Source organism: Centropristis striata, chromosome 8 (genome assembly GCF_030273125.1).
Source record: "Centropristis striata isolate RG_2023a ecotype Rhode Island chromosome 8, C.striata_1.0, whole genome shotgun sequence".
Taxonomy (NCBI): domain Eukaryota; kingdom Metazoa; phylum Chordata; class Actinopteri; order Perciformes; family Serranidae; genus Centropristis; species Centropristis striata.
The window spans coordinates 17,458,009-17,470,267 of record NC_081524.1 but is presented as its reverse complement, the minus strand read 5'-3'; the positions used below and the strand labels follow the sequence as shown (position 1 = coordinate 17,470,267).

Below are 12,259 nucleotides of genomic sequence, written 5' to 3'. Positions count from 1 at the left end.
GACTCATATTCAATCCCTGTAGTGATTTATTGATTCATCATCATTAGTATCAAGGATTGGCTGAAATTGTTCTTCTCTCGCCGAAATAAGGCTGTTTTGGCCACCAGCAGTCATGTTTTAACACTGTAAGACCCAATTATAATTTTTACTCTTTTCTTGTGATTTCAACTCATTTTCAGCAGGAAACATGCATTTTGACTCATATTCAATCCCTGTAGTGATTTATTGATTCATCATCATTAGTATCAAGGATTGGCTGAAATTGTTCTTCTCTCGCCAAAATAAGGCTGTTTGGGCCACCAGCAGTCATGTTTTAACACTGTAAGACCCAAATATCATTTTGACTAATTTCTTGTGATTTCAATTAATTTTCAGCAGGAAACATGCATTTTGACTCATATTCAATCCCTGTAGTGATTTATTGATTCATCTCGGGGTGTCTCGGGTACACCAATGATTCTTATGTTGCATCTCCTCGACCGCCCTTCCAGATCCTTACACTTCGCTTTCAGTCCTGTAATTTCTGTCTTCATCTCACTCACAGTTTCTTGTAAAGTAACCACTTCATCCGACCATGCTGATAGCCCCCCCTCCACCTCTTTGATGCTAACTTTAGCCTGATCGATCTCGTACTTCAGCGCCGCGGTGTTGTTTATTATCTCCGTTTTTACTGCCTTCAGCTTGTTCTTGGAGGATGTTCTTGGATCTCACGGTTCAAAAGTGTGGTTAGATGGCTATAAGAATTATTAATAATTATCATAAACAATTATTAATTCTAAGAAATGATATGACTTGATTTACTCTAAGTCAGCTCGTAAAAAGGGCCACCATCTGTAAGAACAGAAAAATATAGCCAATTCACCTAAATCAGTCTCATAAAGTTATTAAACTATCAATTTGGAACACTGATTATTAATTATGAATATAATTATAATCAAATTACCATATTAATATTTAATAGTGGTTGAAGGAATCGTGAATTATTGACACAGAAGAGGATGGCATATCGTTCATAATGTACAACATTAAATAGACAGCATTCGTAATCAAAAGGTATTTATTATAAACAAGTAAAGCAAATAAAAGCACACATCTATAAAAGACAGAAATACCTTACAAAAGAGAGGGAAACGTGTGTGTGTGTGTGTGTGAGGGGGTTTGGCCCTCCTCAAACAATGAGTTGTAAAACCCCAGCTGTGAAGTCAGGTGACGAGTCAGGCCTGGCCGTGTGGCAGGGTGAGCTGTGTTTAGCTCCAGTTAATTTAATCAGTGTGTGAGCAGGTCAAAGGTTAGTATAGTTAGTTGCATATAGACTGACTGTCTGTATAAAGCAAGATTAACATACAACTTTGATCGTAACACGAATATCACATAAATATACTTAAAACACACATATAAACCAAATCATTAATCACAGGTCAAATCCTTGTTGCTAAAGTCCTTGCTGATTTCTTATCTAAGCCCAGTTACATTACTCACGAGTCCGGTGAAAAAGGGGGGGAAAGCCTTTTCAGCAGAAGAGTGGAAGAAGGAAGTTGAGTTCAATAATTTGCCGTCTTGCAAATTAAGTTGCTGGTTGTCCTTGTTGTTGAATTAGAGCTTTCTCTGACAGATGCAATGAACTTTGTGTTCATTAATGCCACTTTGGTGTGCAGAGAAGGTCAGAGTTGCCGTTGGTTCAGAATTCCTTATGGAAAAGGAGATTCTTGAAGCTTGAAGTCTCAGAAGAGAAGAGGTCTCACCTCAGCAGGACTCTGCGGGGGGTGAGGGGGTAGGGCTGGTGGATCCAGGCCTCTGGATCTGCTTCCCCAAGCAGGAGCGGTGGAGAGAGAGAGAAGTGGTGGATCCAGGCCTCTCACAAATGAACCCAAAATTCACCTGTGGTAGAATCCCAACACTTGTTTCCATCTGGACGTCGCTGTGGATTTGTACACTGTCCAACTGAGTTTAGAAACAGTTTACTGGAGCATAAGATGGATTACACTTCACTTCTTTCGTTTAAAATAGGTTTAACGGGAGCTCACGTCGAACACAGCCTACTCCATAGTGGCCAAGCTACGCCCCCCCAACTTTTTTTCTTTTTATGCTGATAGTTTCTTTCTTTTTTCACTTTTTTTTTCCTGACTTCGACTTTTTTTTCCTCATTTTGACTTTTCGTGGCTTCGACGTCTTTTTTTGTCAAATACACTTTTTTCGTGGCTTCAACTTTTTTTTCTCATTTTGACTTTTTTTCTTGACTTTGGCGGAATAAACTCCTTTAAACAGGTACAGCGAGCAGTGTACACATTGAACATAGAACTTATCAAACACAGCCATAGAAATGAAACACTCATTACAAGGAAAGTGACTGTGATTACAGTGAACATGCCCTGAGGAGTTTTCTTTTCTACAAACAAAACATATATTTAGGGATCTGATCACTGACTACACGCCTCTACACCTCAACCTGACTGAGAGAAGTCACTGCTAATTCAAGTTAGAATTAATTGGAGCATTAACTGGGATGTTAGTTTTGGCTAGCAAAAAACAAAAACAAAATGTATGTTACTTACCTCAGAAAAATGAACAGCGACTCCTTGGAGTGTCTGTTAGTCCATCCAAACGCTGAACAAGACATTTTTACTGAACAAGACAACGTTCAAATAAACTGTCATTAAGTGAAAATACAGTGTGAAAGGGTCAAAGTTATTAGACCAAATTGGTAAACGTCGTCTTTTCTATCTATATAACGTTATATATAACTTTATTGACACGTTGCCGTGGATACACATTGCTCTGCTTCTCTCCTGATGACGGCTCTCCTTGTTAGTGACCTGTCAATCAAAAGTAGCCACGCCCCAAATCATACGATTCTTTATCTTCTATTTGTTTCTAAATGGGGCCATTATTAGAACTATTGACATCCATTGTCTTTCAGAAGATTTTTTTATTTTCTGAGGTAATAAATCAAGTGAGAAGTTTTCAAATTTTGCACTGAAATGAATGGGCAGATTTGTTTTGCAGCCAAACTTAGCACCCCCTGCTGGAATTTTCGGTAGAATGCAGGCTCACAGAGATTGCCGCCTAAGCCTGACTCCTAAAGGCTAAAAATGCCTTCAGTTTTGCAATGACATGAAAAAATATAAACAATACATAAACATTATATAATAATGTTATGCCAAAATTTGATTTTTATTTCATTTTATTTGAGGGTCCGGCCCCCAAGGTGACTGTCCAGTAAAATTCTAGCCCTCCGACAAATGTAGTTGGTGACCCCTGCTCTAATCCATATCTTGCAACCTCTAGAAACAGATATCTGCATATGAATGCAAAATCTGTAGGTATTGGGACAAAAAGGTTATGGTATTGAAAGTGTTCTGCCTTTTTATTTGTAGTCTGTTTGTGGTATCAATCAATCAAACCATCAGTTCAGGCTTTGTTTGCATGCACTTAAACAGTCAGTGTGGAGAAAGAAAAATGCATCTCTAAACCATTGGCTTTTGTCTAATGACAATTCAGCTTTTTACTAGCTTTTTTTTTCAACAAAATGTATCTGCATTGGTGTGCAGATATTTGTTAATATAGATTAACTGGTTGAAAACTACACCTACATTTTTTGCCCGTTGACCTCCGAGGCTAAAACATCATCAGACTGATGGATGATGGTGTTCCAACCTTCCCCCTCTCATGAACTGCCTTTGCTGGAGAATTGCAGCATGTTTCTGCCACCTGTAAATCCATGGAATAGTTGTGACATAATTGTGCATCACATCACCAATGTTTATTCATGTAGATGTGCATGCTACAAGAGCATGGGTCCCACTCATAGAAAAACAGATCAACAGAGCTACTAGACAACAACAACTTAATAGGAAATCTTTACATTAGAGATGATGGAAATCCAAAGAATAAAGAAATTACAAACTTGGATTTAAAAGGAGGAACATGTTTCCTTTTTACACTTTTTAAAAAAAAGTTGTATGAAAAATTAAGCTATTTCACTGCAGTCTGTTCGATGTGTTCCATTTCTATGTCAGCATTTCATTTGGTGCACAGCATATCCGTATATTTTTGAGCAACTGATGATCAAAACCTATGATTAAAACAGCCTACATTGAAAACTGCAATACAGACTTTATGAAAACAATAAAATCTTACTTTTCAGGAGCAGCACAAAACAAAAAAGACAAGAAAAAAACTCAGATCATATTCATGTTAGAAAATTATATTTTTCATGTTATATATTTCAGTTTCAGTACTACACCAACTTTTTTCTTTTGAAGAACAAACTTTTCTTGTCATATTTTATATTATTTCACTTTATCTTGTTAATCACACAACTTTCTTGTGATATAAAAACAATGAATCTTTTTCAAACCGTTTCTCCATATGACATATGTTGTTATAACAAGACAATTTATTTACAATACTAGATATGATCATAACAAGAAAACAATCTTGATATAACATGAAAAAGTTCTAGTTAAAACAAGAATGGTTTGGTTAATATGAAATGTTTTTTCATGTTGACAGAGATACTCTACTATAGGCTCAGGTTGGTAAGTCAGGGACCCTGTTCATGATTGAGGGCAGTCCCTGAAGACTTCTGCGCCATAATCTATGATTAAAAAGCACAGATGATTGAGTATGTGTGTGTGTTTGACAATATTCACAGTTGATTGGCACCATTTTTGCAGCAGCTGAAAATGTCCGAGCTCCTAATGCAGACAGGTATTTCTGCTGCTCTCCAGTCTCTGGCTTGTTTCTCCTGGACTAAAAGAATGGCAGTTGAGGTGAGATGGTCACGCAAATCAGTCCAGCTGGCTCTGCTGAAAGTCTGGACTCCTCTGTCCTGCCCTGCTGTGGCTGTGCATCAAAACAACAAGACACTGGAAGACACTGACGCTGAAGGAGTAGTGGAGGGACAGAGGAAAAGGGGGAGGGATAATCCATATATGGCCTGATCCTCCCCTCCAACCTCCAGGACCATGTCCACCACCTTCTCTAGTGTTGTGGTGTACAATCAGCTGACATCTACTACCCAATGAGCTCTCAGGAAGATGAGCCCTGCCTGTCATCATGTCACATGTGGCTGGAGAGGATGCGAAGTGGGGATCAGTCTGTCCAGTCTGAAACTGAGTGTGGATGTGCAACTCAAACATAAACATAAAAGTCTATATCCCTGAAGATTGCTTAAATGAGATTTGGCACAGTGGTACTACATTATTGGGGGGGTTCAACTGATCAGTGTCCAGCAGTCCTGGATCCACACTTTATTTTGTAGATAACTCACATTGTAGAGTACCTGTCATCATCAAAAAAACAACAGAGAAAATATAACTTGATTGTATTTATTTTTATTTTACACACACACACACACACACACACACACACACACATTCTTGTACTTCTATCTTTGCGATGGCCATCATTGAAATAGTGAATTCCCTAGCAAGGTTATATATAATAGGTTTGGATTTTTCATTAGACACTATAATTCTTTTTTTTAATTATTTCACAATAATTTAAGTTAGTGTGTAACCTCACAATACAGTTTCAGTAAATTAAAACTCACATTTTTATTTATATTTCAGTTAACGAAAATGTTTTTTCAATTCTAGTTTTCGTTATTTCATTTTGTTTTTGTTAACTATAATAACCTTGTTCCCTAACCCTTAACCGAACCTTCACCATCACAACTAAATGCCCAACATTAACCCTAACATGAACCTAATTGTAACCTAAACCCTTAAACAAAGTCTGAAATCTCAAAAAAAGCCCTTAAAGAAGTGAGGACCGGCAGAAATGTCCTCACTTTGCAAAAATTCCCAAGCTCTGTTGGTAAGAAACGTGTTCCGGTCCTCACTATGTAGGAAGTACAAGAACACACACACGAGCACACACACACACACGAGCACACACACGAGCACACACACGAGCACACACACACACACACACAATGACTATGAAGAAAATAATCTCTGGTATGTTGGAACATACTTTACCTGTGCAAAAACAGCTTTAATCTGATGGATGCTCTGGGCATGATCTGTTCACTTCAAACCACTCATCGATACAGCTGGAAAAATAAATCAACGAAGAAGAGAATAACAGCAGTGTGAAACACAATGATAGATTATTATTAAATTTTTTGTCTTGATTGATCTGGTGACAGCAAGGGTGGTCACATCCCGTGTTTTGTCCTTATACATACAGAATTTTAAATGACATTTGTAACACCTATACACAAACACCAAGTATAAATATTAGGGCTGCACGATTATAGTCAAATTAATAATCATGATTTTTTTTATCAATATTGTAATCACGATTTAATTTTTAATTAAATTTTCCCCACGGTTCTTTGAATACCATGTTGTTACCATAACTTCTCCCTCACCAGTAACCATTGTTGTTCTTTACCGCCCACCTGGTCCCTTTGGAGAATTTCTGGAGGAGCTTGACGTCCTACTTTCAAACTTCCCTGAAGATGGTCCACCACTTGTCCTTCTCGGCGACTTCAACATCCAGCTTGAGAAGTCAGCTGACTTATTACTTCTTCTCTCCTCCTTCACTCTTCTGCTCACTCCCTCACCACCTACTCACAAAGCTGGCAACCTTGATCTCATCTTCACCAGGAGTTGCTCTACCACCAATCTCTCCGTAACCCCACTTCATGTCTCTGATCACTACTTCATCAATTTCTCCCTCCCACTCTCCCGATCGAACTGTCTGCCCTCACCGACAGATACTGTACTGGTCCGCCACAACATTTGCTTTCTCTCTCCTCCTGCTCTGGCCTCAACTGTTCTCTCTTCCCTCCCCCTTCATCGGACTCATTCTCACTTCTGCAGCCCAACTCTGCAACTGACACTCTCCTTGCCACCCTCTCCTCCTCTCTTGACTCACTCTGTCCTCTTACTCCTCGGAAAGTGCTCAAGTCCTCCCCTGCCCCTTGGCTGTCTGACTCTGTGCGTGCCATCAGAGCTCCCCTACGGACATCAGAACGGAGGTGGCAGAAATCTAAACACCCTGAAGATCTACGCAACTACCAATCCCTTCTTGCTGCCTTCTCATCTTTGATCTCAGCTGAAAAAAGCTCTTTCTATCAGACCAAGATCCAATCCGAAGAAGCTCTACTCCATCTTTACAAACCTCCTGGTCCCTCTAACCCCCCCTCCTACCTCCTACCGACCCACTTCATCAACCACTTCCTTAAAAAGATTGAGGACATACGCTCTTCATTTACCCATCCAGTCTTACAACCCGCCTCTCCTCATTACTCGTCATCATCTCCCACCCTCTCAGCATTCACTCCACTGTCTCCTCCTCAAGTGCTCAGCCTTGTAACCTCTGCCCTTCCTACCACTTGTCAGCTGGATCCTATTCCTTCCCACCTGTTTCAGTCTATTGCTCCGGATCTCCTCCCGTTCCTCTCCCACCTTATCAACACTTCCTTGACTACTGGCGGTTTTCTTAACTCTCTGAAGGAAGCAGGGGTGAATCCTCTCCTCAAGAAATCCACCCTCAACCCATCCTAAGTGGACATCTACAGACCCCTCTCTATCCTGCTATCTGCATAGATACAACCTCCTTGACCCTCACCAGTCTGGTTTTAAGAAGGGCCACTCAACAGAGACTGCCCTTCTTGCTGTGACTGAACAGCTTCACAAGGCGAAAGCAACCTCTCTCTCATCTGTGGTGGTTCTACTGGACCTTTCTGCAGCTTTCGATGCTGTTGATCATCAGATCCTCATCTCCACCCTTCACCACTTGGGAGTGCCCTGTCTCTGCTCAAATCCTATCTCAAGGACCGCACCTTTCATGTAACTTGGAGGGGTTCTGTTTCAGAACCCTGTCCACTCACCACCGGGGTCCCTCAAGGCTCTGTACTTGGTCCGCTCCTTTTCTCGGTATACACCAACTCCCTTGGCTCCCTCATCCACTCACATGGCTTCTCCTATCATAGCTATGCCGATGACACCCAGCTAATCCTCTCATTTCCCCAGTCTGAAACACAGGCAGCAGCACGTATATCTGCATGTCTGGCCGAAATCTCCCAGTGGATGTCCTTGCACCACCTCAAACTCAACCTGGGAAAGACTGAGCTACTTTACCTCCCAGGGAAGGGCTCTCCCACCATTGACCTCCACATCACTGTCCAGAACACAGTGGTTGTCTCCACAAAAGCCGTCAAAAACCTTGGCCTGACTCTTGACAACCAACTGTCCCTCTCCACAAACATCACCGCCATCACCAGATCTTGCAGATTCTTGCTGCATAACATCAGGAGAATTCGTCCATTTCTCACTCAGAAGGCAGCTCAGGTCCTTGCCCAGGCGCTGGTCATCTCACGCCTGGACTATTGCAACTCCCTTATGGCAGGTCTGACTGCCAAAGCCATCCGACCTCTGCAACTCATCCAGAATGCAGCTGCTCGATTGGTCTTCAATCTTCCCAAATTTTCACACACAATACCCCTCCTCCTCTCCCTTCACTGGCTACCGGTGGCTGCGCAGATACGCTTCAAGACTCTAGCTCTGGCGTACTCCGCTGCTAATGGTTCAGGTGCTACTTACATCCAGGGCCTTGTCAAACCCTTCACCCCTGCCCGTTCTCTCCACTCTGCATCAGCCAAACAGCTGGCAACCCCCACCCTGCGTGGGTCAACTCGCCTCAAAACCAAACGCTTTGGACAAAAGCGTCAGCTGAATGCATATATGTAATGTAATGTAATGTAATCACGATCTTCATGTTAGGGAAAACATCTGTATTTTTATTGCACTACTTTTCAACAAACAATAGGAACAGTTTTTAGTGTGTGCACAGTGTCTGGTGCTTGTTGTAAACAAACAGAGATCGCTAAGTGAACACCTCCTGCAGCAGCAGCACATACACACTGTACTGCTACAGAGCTAACCGTTAGCCTTTTAGCAATTTGCATACTGGACGCTCAGAGGTTTACATCCCCGAGCCGCTTCGACTTGCTCTTAACGAGCCCCTGCGGTTTGTTAAGAAGAGTAAGAAGGAGTCTCTTGCCAGAGAAAGAGTACTAGGTCACATCCTGCTTGGCGCGCACTTGTTATTTATTTAGGCAGCTCCCTGAAACCTTAACTATGCGTTCGCCCGCTGGTGGTTGGTGTACTACTGGTGTAGGAAGTGCTTGATTAGATATGCAGGAGAGACACATTTTAAAATGGAAATAATGGAATGGAATAATAAAATGGAAATCGTGATCACGATTTAAATTCAATTAATTGTGCAGCCCTACTATATACATATATCCTCTGTGGTCGCCCATAAAGTTGAAATACTTTTGTTTGGAGACACAATCCTCAGTTAATTGTGGTTCTTTTTTATTGGGATATGTTTGGAAGAGGTCTGTCAAGAATAAATCACATTATCACAATCATTTCATGGAAAGAGGTAAAACATATTTCATTCCAACTTTATGGCTGACCATAGAGTGGATTTTAGAGAAGCTCAATGATTAAATAAAAACTTTTTAGTACAAAATTCCCTCTTTATTTGTTTCATGGACAGCAATACCAATGTTTCTGTCCTGAGCTTTGTTGGAGGTAAAGTAAAGCAAGGGAAAAAATTAAAGTGATGCAGCATTTTCCTAATGATTTTCCTAGAGAGCTTTATACCCTTTATGGTAGAGGCAGAGGCAGGGCAGGCGAGCAATGGTGTCTCCCTGTACTAGCTCCTCCAGGCAGATTGCACATTCTCCTGCATCCTTGGTCAGGACATCCTCTGGAAGACAGCAGACAGACCACAGGCATCAGTTGAACCCCTTCATAACCACTTTTACCATTAAAATAATTTCCTACCTAAAAGAACATGAGATCAGCCAATATACAGGACAGATAGCCTTTTATGAAGAAAAAAAAATTCTAAAGATCCGTCGGTGCCCATGAAATGCTTCATCTTTGCACATTTTGAAACCTGAAGTGGAGTAAACTGCATACAAACCTGTATTTGCTACATGTCCTCAATTTAATTTTAAACATTAAAATGGTTCATACTTCAGTTTTGTTTTAATTTCTTATAATTAGTGCCACGGCTTAGTGCGAAGCACGAGGCAACTCTTGTTATTGCTCATGTTTATTATTATTTTGTGTGCTTGCTTGCAAAAGCACACTAACTACACACTAACTACTATTCACCGGGTCTATTTTTATTATTATTTTGTGTGCTTGCTTGCAAAAGCACACTAACTACTATTCACCGGGCTTATGTCTTTTTAGTGCCATGGCTTAGCAGCGAGGCATCTCTTATTATTGCTCATGTTTATTATTATTATTAGTGCCACGGCTTAGCAGCGAGGCATCTCTTATTATTGCTCATGTTTATTATTATTAGTGCCACGGCTTAGCAGCGAGGCATCTCTAATTATTCATCATGTTTATTATTTTGTGTGCTTGCTTGCAAAAGCACACTAACTACTATTCATCGGGCTTATTTTGTGTGCTTGCTTGCAAAAGCACACTAACTACTATTCACCGGGCTTATTTAGTGCCACGGCTTAGCAGCGAGGCACTCATCTTCACTGCAAGCACACAATCAAAATTTCTTTAGAAATGTTCTAGTTATTATTATATATAGATTATTCTTCCATAAAAACTTGGCGCGTAACTGGTCTCACAGCTTTGAGAAATCACGACAAGTAAAAACGTCAAAAGTTGCGCCCTAATCGGGAATCGTGTCAAATGACTTATTAGCGATCGGCATGCACGTTTTCGCACAACCTGCACAAACGTGCACTTTTTGGCCCATCCGGAACGCATTGCGCAAACTTTGGGGCCTCACCATTCGCAAACCGTTGCTCGTTAAATTTGAACCGATTTAGGAAGTTGTACGGCCTGAATTTAACTCTAGTCCTGTGAAATTTAAGAGCAACATGTAGTTTTCGCACGAAGTCCATTTTTCCAAACTAATGGGGAGGGCGATTTTGCCGTGTGTGTATAGCGCGGAATGTTCAGAGTCTAGAGTGATGACGTCATCACGCAGAGTGCAGAGGGAGAGAAGAAATTGTCGAAAAACAAATTTGAAAACTGTGCTCCAGGGCACAAATTCCACTCTACAGAAATAATTTATACATAGAAACGTAGGAAAATTTGTCTTCTCACTCACAATCCTCTGGTAAAGCTGTCAGAGTTATAGTTTGGGCGTAGGACACACAAAAGCGCCACCAACACGCACCAACTGCCCCATTGTGTCCCATATTAAAAACACAGGAGGATTTCTGAAAAAAGGATATGTAACAGTTTTTTTAGATCGCTCTAACAAAGCTATTTTTTCATTTTTCTTTAAAAAAAATATATGTAGACGTTCAGGAAGAACTCAGGAAGCTCAAAGTGAAGTTGCATCAGTGATAGGTATTATGGTTTTGCCAAAAATGCTTTCTGTTCGAGGCCAGAAATTGCAGTCTTTCCACCTCTGGCTGCTCACTGTGACAGAACTGTCTCCACCAGCAGTTAATTTCAGTTGATTGCTCTGATCTGATTGGTCGACTCCACCTGGCCACCTGGTTGCTTAGCTACCAAAGCCTCCCCCTCCAACACAGACATTCTAATTTACAGACATGGCTTTTTTTTAATAAAACACAAGACCTTATAACTTGACCATACATTGTCCAATCTGCCTCAAACTTGTCATGCATGATGATGGTTCATCACTGACCAGTTCTACATAACAATATTTCATAAAGCCCCGCCCCTTTTGATTAGCCATGCCCCCTTCATAACTAATGAACCGTTTGTCCTAGAAACTTGTATAAATTGTCAGATTACTCGGCATAGAGTCCCTGTTTAACTGCTGATTGATTACCCCGCCCCTTTTGAGTAGCCACGCCCCCTTTCATAACTAATGAACCGTTTGTCCTAGAAACTTGTATATGGTGTCAGATTAGATGTCATCACAATCACAATCATCCGGCAGTTGTCCCGTGGCACTCCAAAATTTCCCTGGAATTTTGTTTCTAGTTATAATTTATTACTGTGCATCATAATTATATTTTCCTCTTTGTACTGTCAACTTTGGTAGGGAATTTTATTGTTTGTTTAAGACGTGTAATGTTTTTTTTAATAACAGATCTTTATTTAACATTTTGTTGTTTTAGTTTGATTTGATTTTTTTAAAAGAATAAAATAAAGATTTTACTTAAATAAATAAATGAATATTGATCATGATATATTATTTACATTACATATTATATATATTACAAAACTCAGTATCAAGCTTGTTCTACTTTTAAAATATACTACTAAAATATAAT

The 12,259-nt window shown here is 40.4% G+C and overlaps 1 protein-coding gene across 2 annotated transcripts in view; it reads right to left on the bottom strand.

Moving 5' to 3' along the window:
* Nucleotides 1-3,738: 3,738 nt before the first annotated feature.
* Nucleotides 3,739-12,259, bottom strand: part of znrf2b (zinc and ring finger 2b) — a 45,502-nt gene continuing 36,981 nt past the window's right edge. For both annotated transcript variants that reach the window (XM_059339316.1, XM_059339315.1), the window contains 3 exons: nucleotides 9,630-9,735; nucleotides 5,985-6,058; nucleotides 3,739-5,284 (listed from right to left, as the gene is read on the bottom strand). In XM_059339316.1, coding sequence (XP_059195299.1) covers nucleotides 6,001-6,058; nucleotides 9,630-9,735 — 164 coding nt within the window. In that variant the 3' untranslated portion in view covers nucleotides 3,739-5,284; nucleotides 5,985-6,000. The remainder of the gene's footprint in view (nucleotides 5,285-5,984; nucleotides 6,059-9,629; nucleotides 9,736-12,259) is intronic.